The sequence below is a fragment of the Clarias gariepinus genome, chromosome 27 (assembly GCF_024256425.1).
Source record: "Clarias gariepinus isolate MV-2021 ecotype Netherlands chromosome 27, CGAR_prim_01v2, whole genome shotgun sequence".
NCBI lineage: Eukaryota > Metazoa > Chordata > Actinopteri > Siluriformes > Clariidae > Clarias > Clarias gariepinus.
The window spans coordinates 9465036-9486289 of record NC_071126.1 but is presented as its reverse complement, the minus strand read 5'-3'; the positions used below and the strand labels follow the sequence as shown (position 1 = coordinate 9486289).

General features: G+C 38.0%; 2 protein-coding genes across 5 annotated transcripts in view; both read right to left on the bottom strand.

Moving 5' to 3' along the window:
* Nucleotides 1-9993, bottom strand: part of evlb (Enah/Vasp-like b) — a 33163-nt gene extending 23170 nt beyond the window's left edge. The window contains exon 1 of one of the 2 annotated variants that reach the window (XM_053489144.1): nt 9610-9993. In XM_053489144.1, coding sequence (XP_053345119.1) covers nt 9610-9614 — 5 coding nt within the window. In that variant the 5' untranslated portion in view covers nt 9615-9993. Of the gene's footprint in view, nt 1-2037; nt 2530-9609 lie in introns of those variants that run through there. The other variant, XM_053489142.1, reaches the window with a different exon arrangement.
* A 2788-nt stretch (nt 9994-12781) lies between these two features.
* Nucleotides 12782-17518, bottom strand: LOC128515229 (echinoderm microtubule-associated protein-like 1). Of its 3 annotated transcripts, none has more exons than XM_053489307.1 (7): nt 17285-17518; nt 15493-15675; nt 14513-14648; nt 14294-14398; nt 14175-14206; nt 13495-13521; nt 12782-13262 (listed from the first exon to the last, which is right to left on the bottom strand). In XM_053489307.1, the coding sequence occupies exons 1-7, from the start codon at nt 17430-17432 to the stop codon at nt 12985-12987; spliced, it is 909 nt and encodes a 302-aa protein (XP_053345282.1). In that variant the 5' UTR covers nt 17433-17518; the 3' UTR covers nt 12782-12984. The 3 variants fall into 3 exon arrangements, with proteins under 3 accessions (XP_053345282.1, XP_053345283.1, XP_053345284.1); XM_053489308.1 differs by having other exon boundaries at nt 15493-15703; nt 17285-17370; XM_053489309.1 differs by having other exon boundaries at nt 12995-13251.
* Between the last annotated feature and the right edge of the window lie 3736 nt (nt 17519-21254).

Here is a 21254-nt window from a genome sequence, read left to right as displayed (position 1 = left end):
TTGACAGACACGAATCTATTTTAGATAAACGCTTTTGCAAATCAACATGATTAAATGAAACTATAAAAAGATGGAATGAGAGCCTTTTTCTTTTAGACCACAGTTTTCCGTGTTCCATGTGAGGCCCAAAGCAACAGCTAATCAAGTACCATATGGCATAAACACCCTAAAGCGTGTAAGCTTTTACTCAATTATGTTTTATGTATTTATTTTCCGGTTTTATTCCTTCTTGCGCACCTGCGGCATAAGGAATAGTTAAGCTTGTCATAGTTTATTTGATTTATTTTTTGTATATGTGCCTCAGGATGGAATTATAAAGCCTACAGTCTCCTACGCCCGTGCAAAAATCCATGAAAGCGCACGTAAATGAACACATGTCAGAAATGATCACGGTTGGTCCCTTTACCGTTCGCTGTTTGGGGAGACAAGATACATTGCTTGTTCTCATGTGGCGTGGTTGCCATGGAGCCTTGGGTAATTGTATTATGGGATGCTGGGAAGCACCACGTCTCCATGGTTTTTAGAATCCTGCAGTACAAAGGTTTCTGTAGCATCCCTTGCTCTCTCTTATAGACCACACACACACATTCATCTTCTTTATTTTTAATTATGGATTTTATTTTTTATGTACTGATCTCCCTTTTTTATTCATTGTTTTTGCCTTCATTAATGTTTCACCTCTTCCCATCTGACCTTCACCTCTCACTTTACCCGTTCTGCTTTTTTTCCCCTTTGTCCTTTCCCAGCTGAATTAATAACCTTTTTTTTTGTTGATCATACAGTACACAGACATTTCTGCAGCCTGATAATAAAGCTGTCCTCTTCTAACTCACGTCAAGCTGATCTTTATTTATTTATGTCAAAAACATTCAATGGTGTACAAGACCACGAATGTAGTCACAACTCAATACCTTTATGACTTTTGGCCACTCCTAAACCAGCATGAAACATCATGCTTTTCTTTATGCACCACAAAATGCCACAGCCTTCATCAACTACCAAAATTAACTGCATGACTTTCATCACATATTCAGTGGATTAGATTGAAAGAATGTGCTAAAACAATATCTCTGCTCCCGGCCAGGGACACGGATTCAGAATCCGAGCCAGAAATACAATCCTCATGCTGTATGAACAATCACTAACTCTACGTCCAAGGCAAACAGACACTGTGTGCATACTTTTTTCCCCCTCAAACCCACACCACACACACAAATACATACACCGGCCAAACACAATATGTTTGAGCCTTCAAGCAACACTAACAGTGTCAAACTCAAAATCCAGTGGCAGCTGTTGGTTCTTCTACAGCTCAGGAGGAAGGTCACAATCATAGGAGCAATAAACTCTGATTAGTGTATTGAACATCTTTAAATCAGCTATGCAAAAGATGTGGGATAAGAAGAAGATTAGAGGTTTAGATGAATTTGGAATGACGAATGGATGTGGATTTAGGTTGGCTGGTTATGAGACAATTTTAAGTTAATTGTGAAGGCTGAGTGATGCAAAGAAGTATAGATTAGCAAAGATATATGGATTAGTGTGGAATTGCTTTGATAATTTTGCAGGAATATTAAAATATTTGCCTTTCTTGCTCTCTACAGGCTATTTGCTTAAAAAATAGCTTCAAATGAAAAAATAAGCAAAAGATTTGCCATATTCTCTATGAGAGAGTCACTTTTAGATATCAATAATATCTGCACAAACTCTGTTTTGACTATATTTCCACCTACTGTAACTACATTTTACTGGCTCTGTACATGTAGTTTTCATTCAACTGTCAGCCTAAATCTTCCATTTTTTGAGGCCAGTGAAAGAGCTGAAGATATTTAATCACACTTCTTTAGTCACATCCATTGTAACAATATAACCCCACAATGCATCCTGAGAAAACACCAACAAAGCAGCAAAAAAGTACAAAAGAATCACAGTTGTTAACTCACGAACAGCACTTCCACAATCACAACTACTCAATTAGAATTCCTCTCAATAACCCAGAGCAGCCGCAACGGACAGCTGGAGAGAGGACAAACATACCTGAGCGTATACTCAATAACCTGAGCGCTGGAGTCACAGTAGATCTTGGAGAAGTAGAGGCGATGTGACTGCAGGTTAATATCCATTGTTTTGGGTCATAGCAGAGACAAACGGGGTGCTCTCGGTTACTATGAGCTAGGCTTCTCCTCCACTTAATGAAGCATTTGGTAACGGTTCGAAGACAGAAAAAGCAAGAGCATCTTATCCGAGCTGGAGTTACACAAAGGGCAGAGCAAGCTGCTGGCTCGCGCCTCACCTTCCATCACACACATTCACATCGCAGACACTCAGCTGAACAATGATCCTGGAGGGGATTTGCTTTGAAAAAATTTAATGAAATAATGAAATGCTAAGATGCTCTTAGTAAGAAAGACACGATGAGTAATCTCATTTACGGTGCATCACTCATGATGGAATATCACACCAGAGAAGCACATTAGTCCAAGATAGTAGTATATTAAAAACAGATAGAAAGAAAGACAGAAATAAGAGCTCTTTCCTTCTTGTACAAGGACAGTGATATACCTTATGAGGCATCACCCTCAGACTGCTTCTCGCTTCACCACTGGATTAGTTCCCTCCCACAACCCTCCATCTCTCCATCCCTCCCTCCTTACAAGTGTGATAAAAAAAGAAGCTTAAAACCCCCGATGTAAGATTACAGCTAGCTTCTTTATTTTTTCCTATCTTCCTTTGTGCCTCAATTTTTTTTTCCTTGGAATATTTTTGTCCCATTTTTTTCGGACTTGCTAAACGTCTATCCTCTATGCCACAGGAAAATTCACACAATGCTAACAATAATGCATTTAATTATATCATACATTCTTGTAGAAAATACTTGTTTTTAGGTCCCTAATCAGAGGTTGTGATTTGACATCACATCACATCACATCAGACAAGACTTCTGTAAACCACCATCGCTGTCTCAGAGACATGACCCCCAGTCATTATTCTGATTTGGTCAAATATACAGTACAGTACAGTGATGCTTGGGTGCAACTAGCACATGACTTTAAGATTTATAATGATGTTATGTTTATTAAAATCACCATGCATTCTCAACTACTAAAATTTTCCACAAGGGAAAATGCATGCAAGGCATTTTTATACGTTCTTTAAAAGTTACAAACATCTACATTTTATGAAAATAAGTCATTTTGTTTTCCATGATTGCAGTGTTCAGCACAGACTAGAGTCCCAGTGTTTCAAATCCTGTACCTTTGCTGTCTTAAATGTTTCCTTCTCTCAGTGGTGCATGAATTATTCAGCATGGTCCAATAAATCAGAAAAACTAAACGATTTCAGGTGTCTTTGTTAAATCTGCTATTATTTCCAGCATCTAAATAAAAAACCTTTAAAGCAACACTCGCATAACGTAAGCCTTCTTAAATACCAACGTCTCTAATGTAAGATTGTAAGAATACAGAAATAACCTTTGCTTATAATGCAGATTATATTTGTTTATCTCTTTTGATAATTCTTAACTGAACTGTTAATGAAGTCCACACGGAAAATGTTGTAAAAATCTAATAATTAGCACAATTATTAGCAAGCGGTAAGTTGGGATGTGGTTAAAATTCATACAGAATCTATATAATGTTTATTGGTGTCAAAACACATCACTCTTACTTGGTTGCATCTATATAAGAGATATAATAGATAACAAAAATGTTTGAATATATATATATATACTGTATATAAAGAATGCACAGAGGTTGCCTATGCAGAGATACTGTAGCATGCAGCCCTTCCCCCATCATCATCATCCCCTTCGGCAGGTTCCTGCATGGCTGCAGACTGCATTTTAATCCTTAAAGGGAAACACGTCCCTTTAAGTGGAGCTCAGCCAAAAGTCAACTGTAAACTGCACACCCATTAGTACACCGCAGGGGCCATGACTTTCTGTTAGACACATGGGCAAAACCACCCATGCTGAAGAGCATGACCACAGAGAAAGGGTGGGGGGAGGGGGGGTATACAGGCTAACGTAGTTTAAAAAAACAATGGAAAAAAATACTTATGTGAATGAAGGTGGGTTGAACAAACACAATTTATGCATAAAAGGATTAATTTCATAGACACAGAGCAAGAAGGAGAATTGGCTGAGAGTGAAAGTCTGATTTAAGCAGAGAGACAAGAGAGAGAGGTTGGACGGATGGAGATTTACAGCTGGCTTCAAGGCGGATCAGTTTTCTTAGCCTTTTTACAGCCATTTGTGGGCGTGGTCTTCCATTAGGGGAAGTGGATTACCAATGCCGTCAGAGACTATGTTCAAAAAGCAGTATGAATACACTATGCTTGAACATGCACATGCCAAATACACACTGTGATCAAACTGCTGCATAGCATAGTTCTAATTTGGCCAATTTCAACTAACACAATGGTATAATGAGCATCTAATTAAAACAGTGCTATGCAGATCACACCTATAATTGCACGCGAATGTTAAAAACCTGCACTGTAAGCAGAATATATAAAAGAGGCATGCATTTTATGAAGCCACTTTAAGAAAGCATGCAATGTGGTCATGGAGTGGTATAAATTGCTTAAATAATAACTACATTTTATCATTAGTTGGTAATAGGTCTGTGTGTACCAGGTGCTAAATAAGATACTGCAGCATTATATCATTTTAATATCTATATAATCTGCGTGAACTGTGTGAAGTGAAGTGTGTTTGTTAAAAAAAGAGGCTGCGAATAAAATTAATCAGAAGGTGCTATTACAGTATGTGTTATGACGTTCATTTAAATCAGCTCTTTTCATTCCTTTAAAATGAATGAGTGTGTGACAACATTTCACCCTTTCTCTCTCACTCGCTTACCATAGTAGTACTATGGTTGCTATGCGGAATGATGACTTTCCTTCTCTCTTGAGCACTACCACTCCCTTTCTCCTACACACTACCATATAGATGACCAACAGGCGACAGAAGTAAAACATGGATAAAGAGGTAATTAACCAGATTAGAGAGGGTTAAAGAGCTTCTGTTCATTCTTCTCTCCCTCTTTTTTTGTCTCTCTCTGTGTAGATCCGCCCTAAAATTAACTTCAATGATTCATCATTATAGGGACACTTAGCGCCTACAAAGACATAAAGGAAAACTTACAAACATAATGAACATTATGGAAAATTAGGAAATTATTGGGTAATTATACTACAGTACTTTATACCAAAGGCAAAATAAATATAAATAAAAATCGAAGAAATAATAATTTAAGCTTTCTTTTACTCCAGGTTGACTTCTTGCCCAATGTTTGTGAGACTCGTTCCAGATCCATCATGGACAATCAAGCAGGTATTAAAGATTAATAAATGAATCTCTCCAGTGCAAAGGAGTAATTGAGTTTAAAAGCATGCCCCAAATGTTACCATAAATACAAATAAATGATTTGATTTAATTCTCTCAAAGGCCAAATCTGCTCTATTTAAGTTTACCCTAAAGCAGATTTCTCCTTGGACTAAATTCCACTTAATGCATCTGCTTGTGTATATCTGTGACAAACCTGAGGTACCAAATGGTCTGTAGTCCTTCACTATCCATCTAACAAAACTAACAGACTGCCAATTACTTCCTTCAGAAACAGATGGATGTTTTACACTTGAGAGAATAATTGCACTGTGAAGCTAATACCACACTCTGTATTTACTCAGAAGACATCAGTGAGTGGGTTCCTTCACTTGTAAAGGCATTTAAACAGATGCACAGCCATGCTAATATATTTCAAACACATATGTGGCCCATCAGAGCATGCACCATCAGGAAGCTCCATACACTGCCCAGGATCAATATCGTCTGGACTGGATCTATAGTACATGTGGATATTTGTTTTCAATTATATTTTAGCTCTGAAATGTACTGTACTTGGTGTGTTTATGTGTACTATAAAAGCAAACCATGTGTAATTTTGTGCTATGTCATTAACATGTGACAACAGGTAATACTTTGACTTCACAATGTTCCCCTAAGAGTAATGAAAGCATTTATATCTATCTCACTGAAGATAAGATAGACAAACAAACATAGACAGACAGACAGACAGACAGACAGACAGACAGACAGATAGATAGATAGATAGATAGACAGATAGATAGATAGATAGATAGATAGATAGATAGATAGATAGATAGATAGATATGAGATGATAAAATGCTTTGTGGTCTGCAATAAAAATTTATCCTATCCAGAGTGTGTTCCTGCCGCATGCCCAGTGTTCCCAGTATAGTATCTGTATTAACTGAAACCCTACCATAATGATATTTTTGTCCCTTCATAAAATAAACCTTGCCCATTTCTAATTTTCTCCCCTTAATAATAATCAGTTTTGTTTACTACTTGGCACTACTCCGTGTTTTCAGATCTAAAAATAATATCTTCTGTTTAGAAACCAACATTAAAAGCACAAGTCTGTGATTTCTAACAGTCCTTCACACCTGTGTTAGATTTACACGTTTGACCCATAAAATATCTGACAGATTTTACAGTACCTGAATTGGTGGATAGCGACTCTAAGAGGAATTAAAATAGGTCTGTAACTGCTTAGTCTGTCTGCTCTACAGCAAAGTTAAAACAGAAAGTGAGCCCCACTGGGTTACAATGAGGTCAATAAAATGCACATGATGCCTGTGCTGTAAGATTTTGTTAAATGTACCAGTACACTAGAATCATAAGGTAAGTGTTTAGTACCTTGTAAATATAATCACTATATTATGTTTTTATGTAACCTATTTGGAAAGCTTTAAGTTTAAGCATTTTTTAAAGTAACCTTTTACAGTATGCCCATTCATGCTTTCATGGCATTTAGAGTGAAGCGATCATCCACTAAAATAAGGGATGATGGGATGACATTAACAAATGAGATCCTTGTGCAAGCCTCAAAAAGACTACATGTAAAGGTGAAGAACGGTGGTAGAATCATTGGGGCAGCATGCTCAGTGCTCACTCTACACCTCCAGGCTCACCTATGTCACAATACACATTAAAAAAAATGAAATCTGACTAAGCAATTTGTATCTCTCCTGCTTGTATGCTGTATTTATAACCATATAAAGAGAGAGACATTCATTTAAATAAGTGTTTTAACTAGGTCATCCACAGATACATTGCCTTCTTAGCTTTATAAATAAGGTGAGTTATTCAAAATGCACAGACTAAACATAATGTTTGAAAGATTACTGAATGAATGTACTGTAATTACACATATTTATATATATATATGAAGTTTATGTATATGTTTTGAATAAGCAAATAACTCCACTGTTCTCATGAGACCAAAAATGAGTTTAGTAGCACAAGAATTATTATTTTTTTTTTAATAAATAAATTTTAAAGTAGAATACAGTGAATCAAAATGCTAGTTAATTATGAACACCAGGGAAAGTGAGAATCACCAGAATACCTTCTTGTGCATGCATGCATGCATGCAGAAACCTTTAAGAGTCACAAAGTGACCATATAATTTGATTTTTAAAAAAATTGGTTCAAAATGATTGGGAATCCAAGAGTTACATAAGGAACTACTCTTTTATTTCATCTCTCTTCACTGCCAGGGTAACGAAGGCCAGAATGCCATGCACCCACTTTTGGACCAACTAGAAAGGTATTTGTAGATGACCACCATACTCATGTTTAAATTGTAAACCTTTTAACAAGAGCCATAAGCCCAACACTGTGTAAGTTTCCCTTGTGCCCCTGGGGCAGCTCTGATCCTTTGGGGTATGATTCCACAAGATTCCTCATTGGTACAGCCTGTCATGCAGTAAAGGAGATAAATAGTGTTTATACATGTCTAAGAAGTTAATCCATCCAGACAGGCTTTTTTTTGGTTTTACGTGAGAAAGGTCTTGCATCTCTAGCACATTAGAGCTGTTTGGGGTATTTGGGGTTTAGTCTCAAAATTTTCAAGAGATACAAGAGGACTGGTACCATGTACTGTAAGTGACTGCTTGAATTTGATTGGGCAGCATTACAGTGTCTGCCACACGAGGGGATTCCTTTTAAATTCATCTTGCTTCATACAAATTGTGTGGTCTGTTTTGGTACTATAACCCTTCACTGTGAGGTAGAGTGCTATAAGGCATGCAAAGAGCATATATGTCTATCACATGGCCTGCTTCATGGTGGAGGAACTTACAGTCTAAATACAGACATATCTTTAATCCTCTGTCTTTTAATAACAAGCCTTAAAACATTTATACTTGAAGGGATTTTTATTAATCAGCTCAGCCATGTCTTTGGATGTGATGCGAGATGTGATATTTAAGAAATCAAAAAAGATGGAGATGTTTAGTGTTTAGCCCCTGATCTTGATGGTTTGAGCTTCTTAGCTCATGTATATGTTTAATTGGTGACTTCCAGTGGACCTTTAATAACAAAACACAACAAATCTAACTGAAATGGAAATGGTGATATTAGAAGTAAATTATATACTTGGTTCCTTACAATCACTGTAATCTGGAGCACATAGAGTCATTGATGTATTCTGCTATCTTTTATTAAACTTTTGTGATATCTGATGTGTAATCAGATCCTAATTAAAAACTTCAGGTTTCACAGGATGCATCATTGGAAATAAGAGCTGCACAGATTTAGAGTTTCACTGACAAATACACTTAAAGGATGTTGTACAAAACAAGATAATGCAGATATTTACATGCATGTAATATGACAACTGCATAAACATTTACAAGCAACTTCTTTTATAAATTTTATTATAGGCCAGATTTGTATATCCTGCTAGTAATATTTTTTTATGTAGTAGTCTTATGGAAATTTTATTATAGGTCAAAACAGACAGGATGCATATGTCAGTCTGAGGTTTAATGATATAAACACTGTCAAAGCAATTACTAACTGTATATAAAAATTTCCTAGTTTTTGGGTGGTGCGTGTGCCTCCTGTCTTTTGAAAATAAAAACTTCCATTAAAAAAAGTCCTTGCTCTAAGGACAGTCTCCTTGGATCCTTGAAAAGTCAGTTCATGAGAGAGCTGAGAATTAGCCATTAGGCACAATGGTCACGTGATGCCCTGACACGCATGGAGCGATGGTCCTGATGCAGCTCGCGCTCGGTTCCTGTTCGGCCACCGTCTTTTCATCAATGAGAGCCGCACGTGCGCTCGGGTTTCTATGACAACGGCTCCTTTCTGTGCAGCCCATTTGGTTCCATGTACACACAGTGGTGGTTTTTGTTACACAAAACGCGCTTTGATGCTTCGCATAACCTTTAAAACTGAATTCTAGTACACTGTATGTAACAAGAGTAATCAAACCTGGGCTTTAAAAGAATGTGTAGTCAGGGATGTGTGATGCCCCACCTTAAAGGCCTTAAATCAGGTACACACACACACACACACACACACCTACGTGATTTTTCAATGATGTTTTAACTAGTCGAAGTGACCATATGACCTGAAAGTCAGACCTGGGAAACAGATGTCTATAACACGTGTAATACTCAAGTGTAAATCCGATTTTTTTTTTTAAGGGATTTGATGCAGCAGCGCTCGTGCCCTTCATTGTGTGCTGTAACATACCGGCGCCGTGTTAGGACGAGCGCGTGATTATCGCTTACCTCATCGTTCTCCTCTCCCCTCCGTGTGGAGGACTGCGCAAAATCGTCCCCGGCCTCTCTTATCTTCCTGGAGTCGCCCCACACGCCCCTGTTTGAAGTCTATTATCCTTCTAGCACGCCGGCTGTGTGGCAGAACGCCGGAGACGTGCGGATGCTGGAAGCCGTCGCGACGAGTTGAAAAACGCGAACAACGATTCGCTTGGTGTCGCGTCCACAGCGCGAGACGCACTCCCGGTTGCTTCTGGACGTCTGCGCGGCTCCGAGCTCTCCCTCACTTCCATTTCACATCGATCGCCTCTGCTGTCTCCGTGGAGCGAGTCAGTGTGTGGAGAGACACCGGGCTCGGAGATGCCATCTTTCCATTCTCCAGAACCAAGAGAGAGAGAGAGAGAGATCACTTTGCTCTTGTGCAGTTTCCCAGTGATGGGGCATTCGCTGAGGAATCGATTCCTTTGGAACAAACAAGTGAATACTGAATCATTCAGTCGAATCAATTAATCAGCAGGAATATTAGTTCAAATCAATTTGTAATTTATCTGAAAATTATTCTCTTTTTTTTTTAGTCATGGAATGCACAACTGAGTACCATCATCTTTACAGTGTTAATTTATTCGACTAATAAGACTTTAAACCCTTCACAGACTTTGTTAAAATACTATTAATTTACCAATGTTTTATTAAAATTATAGTTTATGTTTGAATAATGTACACACAAGCCTGATTATAGCGCTCACCTTTTCTTCTCCGGACAAGCTTTTTTCCCTAGATGTCCCAAACAGGGGATTCATCTTTACCCCAGGAGACTTTTCCAGGAGAGAAGTGGATTCTTCACAGCCCTTCTTGAAATGTATGAAGGTGTACGCTACCATCAGTCCTGTGTCATGCCAAAAGTAAAGCATCTTGAGACTATTTGTGTGTTTGGGAGCTTCCCAGCCAAGGAAAATAGGCTCACTAACAAATTTGCCTAAATACACATCCAGCCACAGAAAAAATGGTACAAAAACATCCCCCAAGAGCAAACTTTAACCAACCACCCAAGAACAATTTAGAGACAAATAATGCTTTCCCAGCATAATGGAGCACCTTGCCATGAGGCAAAAGCTATAATTAAGTTTCTTGAAGAACAAAACATCAAAATTTTGTATCCATGGCCAAAATGAACGAACAAAAACCCATAAACTCCAAGCACTGATTATGCAAGTATGGGCTGCCATAAGTCGGGATGTGGCGAATTGCAGAGGTCTTGAAAATAAAGGGTCAGTACTTATAATATTGACTCTTTGCATAAACTTAAGGTAATTGTCAATAAAAGCCTTTGTCACTTATAAAATTGGAATATAAATATAATACAAATATAATTATGAATATTTGTGTCATTCTCAAAAAGTTTAGTCATGGCTGTCTGCTTGGTTTAGGTTGACTAGCTCCGGGCAATGAGGTGAACAGAATCTTTAGAAACACATTAATGTAACAGGCATGATAATCTTGCACTTATTTTTAATCAGCAGTTATGGCAGTAAGGAGGCATAGTGGCTTAGTGGTTAACAATGCCGGTGCGCCTTGCATCTCCAGGGTTCAGGTTTGATTCCCATGTCAGGTCAGTGTTCAGCCCAAAGATTTGCAGATTAGGCTAATTGCCATTCCCAAATTGCCTGTAGTATGTGAAAGAGAGTGTGAGTATGTGAACGATGGATTGGCATCCTGTCAAGGATGTGCCCGGCCTTATGCCCTAACACTCCTGGGATAGGCTTCAGGCCCTCTGCAACCCTGTAAACAGGATAAGGCAGTATAGACGATAAATGAGAGAGTAATAGAATTATTCAAATGGGTAAAATGGTGAGGTTGCTGCTACCAGACGGCCTGGAATGATTACTTCAGAAACTGCTGCTCTTCAGGGATTTTCACAGGCAACAGTCACACAGAATAGTGTGAAAAACAGTGACAAACAGTTCTTTGAGCTAAAACACATTGCTTATAAGACAGAATGGTCAGACAGCTTTAAACTGGTCTACAGCAATGCAAAAAAATCTGAAAGTAGATTTTCTGAGAGTAGCTAGTAGACTAGCTCTGAAAGTAGCTAGTAGACATCTGCTAGCTATACCAGTGGGCCAAAATAGGACTGCAGGATGTCTCAAGGACCATAGAATTAGAGAGCAACTTTGCACATCTTTATTAAGGAAGAACCTATTTTCTTGAAGATAACCTAGACCTTTGGATGACCTAAGGGGTAATGTGCATGCCCACTGGGAAGAGACATGGATGACTGGTTTGGTCATATCCTAAATAAGCTAGGATTCATCATTCAATCAGGTTATATTTTTAGGCATTAAAGAACATAAAAATAATACTCTCTAGTGGCACACTCTCTCACCCATTCTCACCCATTCTTTATACCTCTTATCACGTACAGTGTCACAGGAAGTCTGGAGCCTATCCCTGGGGACTTAGGGCGCAAGACAGGGCATAACCTGAATGAGATGCTGGTCCATTGCAGGACACAAGCATACACAAACACTTACTCAAACACTACAGGCAATTTGTAAATGCCAGTTAACTTAATTTGCATAATTATGGACTGTGGGGAAAAAAATGGAGTAGCTGGAGGAAACCCACCAAGCACGGGGAGACTCCATACACACACTCAAAGCTGGGAATGAAACTCTTGACCTGGATGGTGTGAGGCCCAAGTGGTAACCATTAATTGCCCGGTGTACTTACTTCCTGTCAAATTAAACAGTGCACTGTCCAGGACAATATTACTATGGACCCAAACTACCCATAAAGCCTGAACAATTCCATGTGCAACAAATTCCTTTACTGATTATTAAACCACAGCCCATTATTTAAACATAAACTATAAAACTCAGATGTTATGGCATTATAGGTAAGGTATATAGGTATATATTCTCGTAATATGTAAAAATTAGTCCTTTATCATTACGTCCTTTATCATTACGTCCTTCCTGCCTTTTACTTACATGCTTGGCATGCTAACTTGAGTTATCAACGGCCCAGTTCAAACACAATATATCTGAATAACACTTTAAGCATGCAAACTCCCGTTCATAAAAATTTTAAATATTATTATTCCTTTTATTTGCAGATACGTGTAAAGAACACGTTGGTGCTACACAAGAACATGACAAGAACATGAATTTGTTTTTAAATAAATACTTATAACTTTACTTATGTCACTGACAAATCAGGTCACATAAAGTCACAATATACACATTACAAAGCCAAATAAATTAACAGCAAAATGTCACCCATTTGAGAAATAGCAATAATTTTTAAGAATTAACATGTCACTTACAGCTGTTACAAATGAACAGCTTTTACACTCTAACTTGTCAAGGTTCTACTACCACTGTGTGTTTAGTAACATATCTGAAAATACTGGCTAGGGGACTTGATGGGACTCTTATAGATAGGGGTGTCAGCAGGGGAAAAGGGGCTCTGACATCTGCTCCTGTGCAGGGGAAGTGTGCAGGGAGGCTTCCTCCCAGCTCCTATTTTCCTTTTGTTCGAGGCCGCTTTATCTGGATGTAGTCCATTCTCAGATGGGCACACACTCGGTTGCACAGCTGTAACAACTGCATTCTCAGTTTGCCCAGTCCTTTTTGCTGGGTGGCTCAGATAGATCTGCATAGTCACTAAGTGAAGGGTGCATACCAGGGGGGATCAGAAAACAGAAAGGAGTAGAAATGTGGTGGAGGAAGAGAAAAAGTGGGGGAAAAGGGGTATAAAATAAAGAGACAACAAGATTCATAAAAATAGTTATCCCAATATGTTCACAATATGTTAATTTTATGATATACTGTATGTCACTCTCACTGAAAATGGGATTTATAAATATGATAGGGGTAAGGGTGGCATGAGGTCTACCTTTGCAGTGAGTCACACGCCGTGTTCCTGAAGAAGAAGGATAAAGATCAAACCTCCACAGAAATATTTTGAATGTACCACCACATACAATACAGTTCCTTGAGAAAGTAGACGTATTTCTAACAACCGATGTGAATTTATTTTGCTCTTTGCTGAAGACCTTTGCAGAAAATATGGAAGTGCCAAAATGTAAATTAATTTAAACAATTTTTTCTGTGAAAAAAAAAAAGTTTTTTACAATATAAACTCACAATTTATAAATGATTTTATTTTCCCAGGTAATCTAAAGTTTCTTCCATCTATTGTACCTTTGTAGTACAACTAGGGACCGTGGATTGTATATACTCCCATTTGTATGACTGTGGCAGGACATCTAGTCAAAAGCTTAATAAAATTTTTTGGACTGTGGGAGGAAACCGGAAAATCCGAAGGAAACCCACCAAGCACAGGGACAACATGCAGACTCCAAGCACACAGAGCCAATGTGGGAATCAAACCTGGATATACAAGGCAACAGTGCTAACCACTTAGCCACCGTGCTGCCTAATCCGAAGTTAATCAGTAATACCATGAATATTTAAATAAAATCCTTTAATATATAGCCACATTTTATATGAAGAACAGAGCATACTGGTAGTAAAGTAAACATAATACTAATATGGATCAAATTTCTTTCTCACCTAAAACACTTGTGACGGTTTCTTTTGATTTGCTGCTTGAGGAACAAAAAGTTCTTAATTAAAATGTTCAGTATACAGAATATCAAGTCAATGCAGAATTTGATAATTAACTGCCTGACCTCTCTTGAAGTTTCTTACAGGGGGTTGTGGTGGTGCCTGTTGACAGAATAGCACGTCGGCTTGCAGGAAGACCTAAACTGCTTTTTGTACTGCTTGCTGGACTTCTAAACCGGACAGAGAGAAAATAATTACATATTTTAATCAATTAAAAAGAGGGAATAAAATTTAAACACTCAGATATACTGTATGTACAGTGACTTCAATGCAATGGCATGTACTTTTTGCTGACTGGCAAAGGGCTGTAATTCTTTGAAGATGTAGAAGAGGGCAGTGTGGAGCTGGTGATCTTTTTCAGGGGGTTGGCTGCACTGCTGGTTGTTCTCAGTGGCAGGGGCAAGGATGCAGGCCTTGATGCTAGACAAAACAGTGAAGTGTATTATTTATTCCTGTAAACATTTGTATTAGGTGTTCAGTATGATCCTATAAGTTATAAGATCCTATAAGATATAAGTGCAATATCTGTAAATTCAATCAGGAACCATGTGCTGCGCCTTCCTTTAGTGCAATACAGAATTTATTGTTTTTAAGACCCCTCCTTAAAACAAACAGAAGTCTGTTTTGTAGAGCTGAACTCTAAGATTTAGGAGGTTAAAAGGATTTGTTTGAAACATTTAATATAATATAATATAATATAATATAATATAATATAATATAATATAATATAATATTGAATTCTTAAATCTTATAATATCTCACAATCTCATAATATGTTGATGAAGTTCTTCTGACAAGACAATTACAAGTTTATATTAATGTGCTCACTTTAATATATTAAATATATTATATAAATATATAAAAAGACTTTGCATGATTTTTATGTAATTGTTTATAGTGTTAGAAGTTTTCTGTGATGCATTTTTCAAAATGCTTTGTAGCTATCAGTAGTAACTTTAGGTTTTCTGACGTCTTCAGGACAAAGTGATACTGTTTATTGTAGGATTTTAAAAAAACATGAGAAAAACACCCTATAATGGTTTATTTTCTCCACTGGGTTGCATCTCTGGTAAAAGAAAAGAAAGCAACGTTTGTATTGATTCCTTCTTCAAAATGGTTTAAACTATTATTCTTTTTATATTTATTTATTTTAGGTCATGATAAATCTTTTTTGTTTAATGATTTGCTTCCAGATTGTTTAAAGATGAGTTGCTGTACAGCGTGCTGATGAGTTTAAACAGCATGTGCATGTGTAGTCTGATACCGTTAACAGATCCTCTTTTGGTGAGAGCAACAGTTTGTGCCTCTGAAATGTTGAGTCTCTTGAGGACATCAGCCAGAGCTATCTTCAGCAGCTGCACCTCATCCTCCTGCATCTGGAGGCGCTGCTCCAGGTACATGAGCCTGTCTGTCACATCCATGTTACTGTGTGCTGAGTTGTGCTCATCTGTCACCACACACAGAACAGGACATTTCTGTTCTTATGTAAGCAGTGTAAAGGTCAGATTATGAAACACATCTAAGTTATGGAGGAAAATTGGAGGAACAAAAAAAAGCTGATTGGATTTAATTGTAAATATAGTCATTCTGACATAAAATGACTCGAGAATTCCCAATAGTTACCAAAACAAAGACCATACAGGATTTAAAGCATTCCCTGGACCCTGAATAAGCTGTGGATCTCCTGAATTCTGCTGTGTGTCTTTTCTTTAAAAGGTACAAGGGTACTATTTAAATGAAGCAGGCTGTCTATATTTACATGCAGTAATCGGAGAAAGTGTGACGACAAACGTGTCCGGAAATACTGTGGCAGGTTCTCCAGGATGCTCCGAATTACTTACCAGACAGTTTCCTGCCAGTATCATTGTTTTATAATATTTTGTTCCTCTAAAAATTTTTTCAAACACGACTAAGGCCGTTGTATAGCACTTAACCAATTTTGTACAGCACTAGAGATTTTACAAGATTGAAAGTGAAAATAAAATTGTAGTTAGTGTTAGGAATATAGTCTCTCTGGCAGTGCATGGATATAGCAAATACTTGAAAGTGCAGGTGACTGTTTTTATCATAACATTAAAACCTGGACTAATCCGTTGGATGCTGTGGGTTGCAAGGTGGGATTCAAACTTGACATGGTTCAAACTTGTTTGTCTGGCGCATCCCATGGGTGCTTGATCAGATTGGGATCTGGGGGGGTTGGAGAACTCGTTCTGGGGAGTCTGGTGTTCTGCTGCCTTTTCTGTGGGCATGGAGGAAGTCTTAGGTGCTCATGAACCTGTCACCAGGTTACTGCTGTGTTTGCATAATGTTATTTATGGATGATGGCTGCATATTTTTTAAATTATTCACAAAATTTAACAGCCTTAGAGGGACATCAATTACAAATTACTTTAGTTTCTCTTTCTTTTTTATTCAGGAGAATATAATACTTTATATTTGTATTTGCTCTGAATGTGTCTTCACAGATGTCTACCATAATACGGTATTAGAACCATAGAGATCATTATTTGCATCTTCTGCTTTCTTTATCTTAGCATTAATCCAACGGTAGGCGCTTGTTATTTTGAGAACACCCATATGGAGACCGGGACTGAAATAGTGCTTAATCCCATAGCATCAAAAGGGAATTAGTGCGACTGCATTCCTGTATGGAGCATGAATATACACAGCTATCAGCTGCATTGCATGTCATTATAATAATAATAATAATATAATATTAAATTATTTGTCACACAGCTCAGTGAAATAATTTTTCACATATCCCTGCGCTTCTGGAGCAGATAGGGTTAAGGGTTTTGCTCAGGGGCTCAACAGTGGCAACTTGGTGGTGCTGGGGTTCGAACCCCCAACCTGTAACCCACAGCCTTGACCGATTATACCCTTTATATCTATGGGAAAAAAACATTTTTAAAATAAAGAGTGTTCTGCATAAAAACGCAGTAATTTAACATTAAATGAAAGCGCACGAAATCTGAAACATATTACTCGCAGTAAAAAGTATTGTGCTTTCATACAATTAAACCAAATGTAATGGATTGACAGAACTTGGTACTGACCTACTATGAAGTCTGCTTCAGGTACTAAGAGAGGACTATTATGGTACAGTTCTCTCAGCTGAGCTTCTGCATCCTCAGCTGCTCCAGATCGCTCCAGCAGTTCATCCATATCTGCGTCTGCCATTGCTGCAGCTGTGCCTTCCATCATGTGAGTGTCTACTCAGTGAGCGAGTGAGTTCAAGAACTCAGTGTGTGTACATGTGGGCATAAGGATTTTGTAAACAGCCCTGCAGTAAAACTGCATAACAGTACACACAATTGCACACTCCTCCTCCATGTGACTTACTTAATCCTCGGACACACACAATTTGAGATGAGTGATGTCACTATGCCCAGATTACTGGCTCTGGTAAGTCACCTCAAGAGCAAACACGAGTGGTCTACGTGCATGTGCGTGTGGTGGACTTTGAGGGCTTGGTGATGAAAAAGACACCCGTATGTTAGCAATCTCATCAATTATAACAAAACAAACTCATTACACAAATGATGTGTTAAAATAATGATATTGATGTTACAAAGACACTGAGGAAAAAAAATATGTATGGTGCTTAAGAAGAGCCCATTTATTAGTTAACACTTCAAATGATATAAAATCCATGAACTCTGGTTCCTCCTAATAAACTAAAACATTGGTACACTGAAATTACTCCTACAAGGGAATGTTTGTGTATGCAATGCTTTCACTTCACATCCAGTATTAACAGGATAGGCTCCAAACCTACTGTAAACCTGACCATGGTACTGTAAAGCCATTAATGGAGATGACTAACCCCCTCCTCTTACCTTAATCTTAAAAACTTAAAATAGTCATTCAAATAGAAACCAAATTACATGTAAAAGAACATATTTTTCTGTAAAATAACAGATTTTTACTTAAATTTCACTCGAATATCATTTTGATCAGTTACCTCCACTTTGACTGATTAAGGTTTTGAAATATTACACTACGTCAAAAGTCAAAAGTTTGGACACACCTTATAATTTAGTGGTCTTTCCTGATTTTTATTTCTTTCTACATTGTAAAACAATGCTGAAGGCGTCCGAAATCTGTACTAATCTTCTTTGAGCAGTTAATGGTGAGATGTGTCTGCTATTTATGCTTTATAAAGCTTTCATAATGTCCCTAATCTGAGGTGCTGTTAATTTGTAATTTTTGAGGCTGGTGACTCTAAATGAACTTCTCCTCTGCAGCAGAGGTAGGTTTTGGTCTCGCTTTCCTAGGATGGTCTTTATCGGAGCCAGTTACATTATGGGTCTTGATGGGTTTTGCAAATGCACTTGCCAATACTGTTCTTGCAAGAACTATTCCAAATCAGCTGACCTGTTTGAAAAAAAAAAAAACAGTATCGTTCCAGAATGTAGAAAATTTTTGACTGCTACTGTCCATTCGCATAAGCATAATTTTAGGTAATTTTTTCCCATCCACTCTCAACCCAACAGGACATTACCATATTCACAATGGCATAATAACTGTAGACTGAAAGACTGGAGAAAGGCAGCTCTTATGCTTGTCCAACTTTATGCACTGGACAGCCAAAGATCCACAAGATCTCAGACACGGCTATTATAGCGTAAACAAGTTTCACACAAAGTAAAGATTACAACAATTAGAAAACACACACACACACACATAAATAAATTATATATATATATATATACACATGTGTGTGTGTGTGTGTGTGTTATATATATACATATACATATACATATATACATATATATATATATATATATATATATATATCTTTACACACACATATCTCACATGTCCTGTCTCAGGACCTCCTCCTACTTTAAGACAGTCAACACTGGCCTCTCTTTAAAGCTCCACACCATTAATATCTTTAAGAGGATCAGAGCTCAAAGCTGAATCTCACTACAGGGCAACACACAAGGACATTTGTTGTGACATGGTTCGGAGTGTTCTTTCAGACACACAAGTTACACAGTTCACAGTCATAAAACCAGCAGAAGTGCAAAAGAGCGCCTTGTGAGAAACCATGCCAAGGACATTAAACAACAGCGAGCACATACGCCAATAAGCTCACCACAATATTATCACATCATTATTTGCACCAGGTGTCACGGTGGCTTAGTAGTTAGCACTGCCGGCTTGCAGGTTTCAGGTTCGATTCCCGCTTGGGTCTGTGTGCATGGAGCTTGCATGTTCTCCTTGTGCTTGGTGGGTTCCCTTTCAGATGCTCTAGTTTCCTCCCACAATCCAAAGACATGCAGGTTAGGGTAACTGGCGTTAGAGAGTGTGTGAGCCCTGCGATGGATTAAATAAAGAAATAAAGATAGGCCAAGGACTGAACCAATACAGTACTTACTTTGAAATATTTCAAGACTACTGGTGACCCCTACTGGTTAAAACTAAACACTTGTTGAATTACATTGCATATAGATGGTAGAAAAACACTAGTTAATGTTGGAATAGTATGTTGTTGTTTTTTTTATTTAAATGAAAAAAATAAATATGTTGTGAACATTCAGGTCAATTTTTTTCCAAAACAATTTTCTCCACCCCCGATTATTACACTCATATGTGCTTCTTCTCTAAACTGTTGCCACAGAGTTGGAATTTCCCTTTACTGGAACTAAGATGGATTAACCTGTTCCAGCATGACAACAACCTTTAGCAAAAAGCGAGCTCCATGAACACATGGTTTGTGAATGTGATTGAGTGGCCTGCACAGAGCCCTGACTTAAATCCCACTGAACACCTTTGTGCTGGATGATTTGTAAAGCCACCCGCTCTACAGATCTCCTCATCCAACATGATCTCCCGTGGCTGAATGAGAAAATCCCCACAGCCATGCTCCAACACCTGGTGGAATTACATACTGTAATAATAGGGACTAAAGCTTGAGTGGAATGTTCACAAGCACACAAGTGTTATGATCAGGTGTCCACCAACCTTCGGACCGACAGTGTACTGTATATACCAGATGTGTTACTGGACAGGGTGGCAAAACATCACAGGACACACACACAATTAGCTGCATGTCTTTGGACTGTGTGAGGAAAGCGGAGTACCTGGAGGAAACCCACCAAGCACGGGGAGAACATGCAAACTCCATGCACACAGAGGTGGGAATCGAACCCGGACCCTGGAGGTGCAAAGTGACAAAGTGACTGTCTCGTCTATTTCAGTTCAGTTAAACATAATGAAATTTTATTTTACATTGTGTCACCATCCCGGATGAGAACATTAAGGTAGTTAACATTTACAAGTACCTGGGTGTCTTTAGGTGTCTTTAGTTTGGATGGTAAGCAAAAATGGACAAGTTGTACAAAAAGACCCGGAGCCAACTCAACCTCCTCAAAAAAAAAGGCTGACGTCGTTTGGTGTAAAGGCCCGACTGGTAAGAACTTTCTATGAGCCTGAGGTGTCCAATGCCATCTTTTATGCTGTCGTGTGCTTCGGCAGCATTTCAGTGTAGGACATTAAGAGACTGAACAAGATCATTTAAAAGGCTGATTCAGTCCTGAGGGCACAGTGGACACTGTGGAGATAGTGACAGACATTGTCATGCTGGCAAAGGTGTCAGTAATCATTAAGAACCGCTTCCAGTTAGTCCATAAAACACAACAGGGATAAATGAGTACACTGAAAGGGAGATTGACTCCGCTTCTCTTCAGGAAAGAAGGTTCTTGCAGGTCTTTTTCCCCAAGCAGCCACCAAACTGTGCAATTCTGCACTTTGATCCATCTTTTGATCTATGTATTATAGTATATTTATGTATTATCTGCCCTGGACACAATAATGCAACTGTAACTACATCTACGGACAATGCAATATACTTTTAATACTATAAAATTTTAGAGGATGCTTAACATGTATACATAAAATTTTAATATTTTCAGTATTTTTAGCATTCATTTGACTGCAACTCATTCAATCTTTATTTAATTCTTACTTGTTATTATCTTTGTCTTACTTTTTATGTCTATTTGTGTCTTGTCTTTT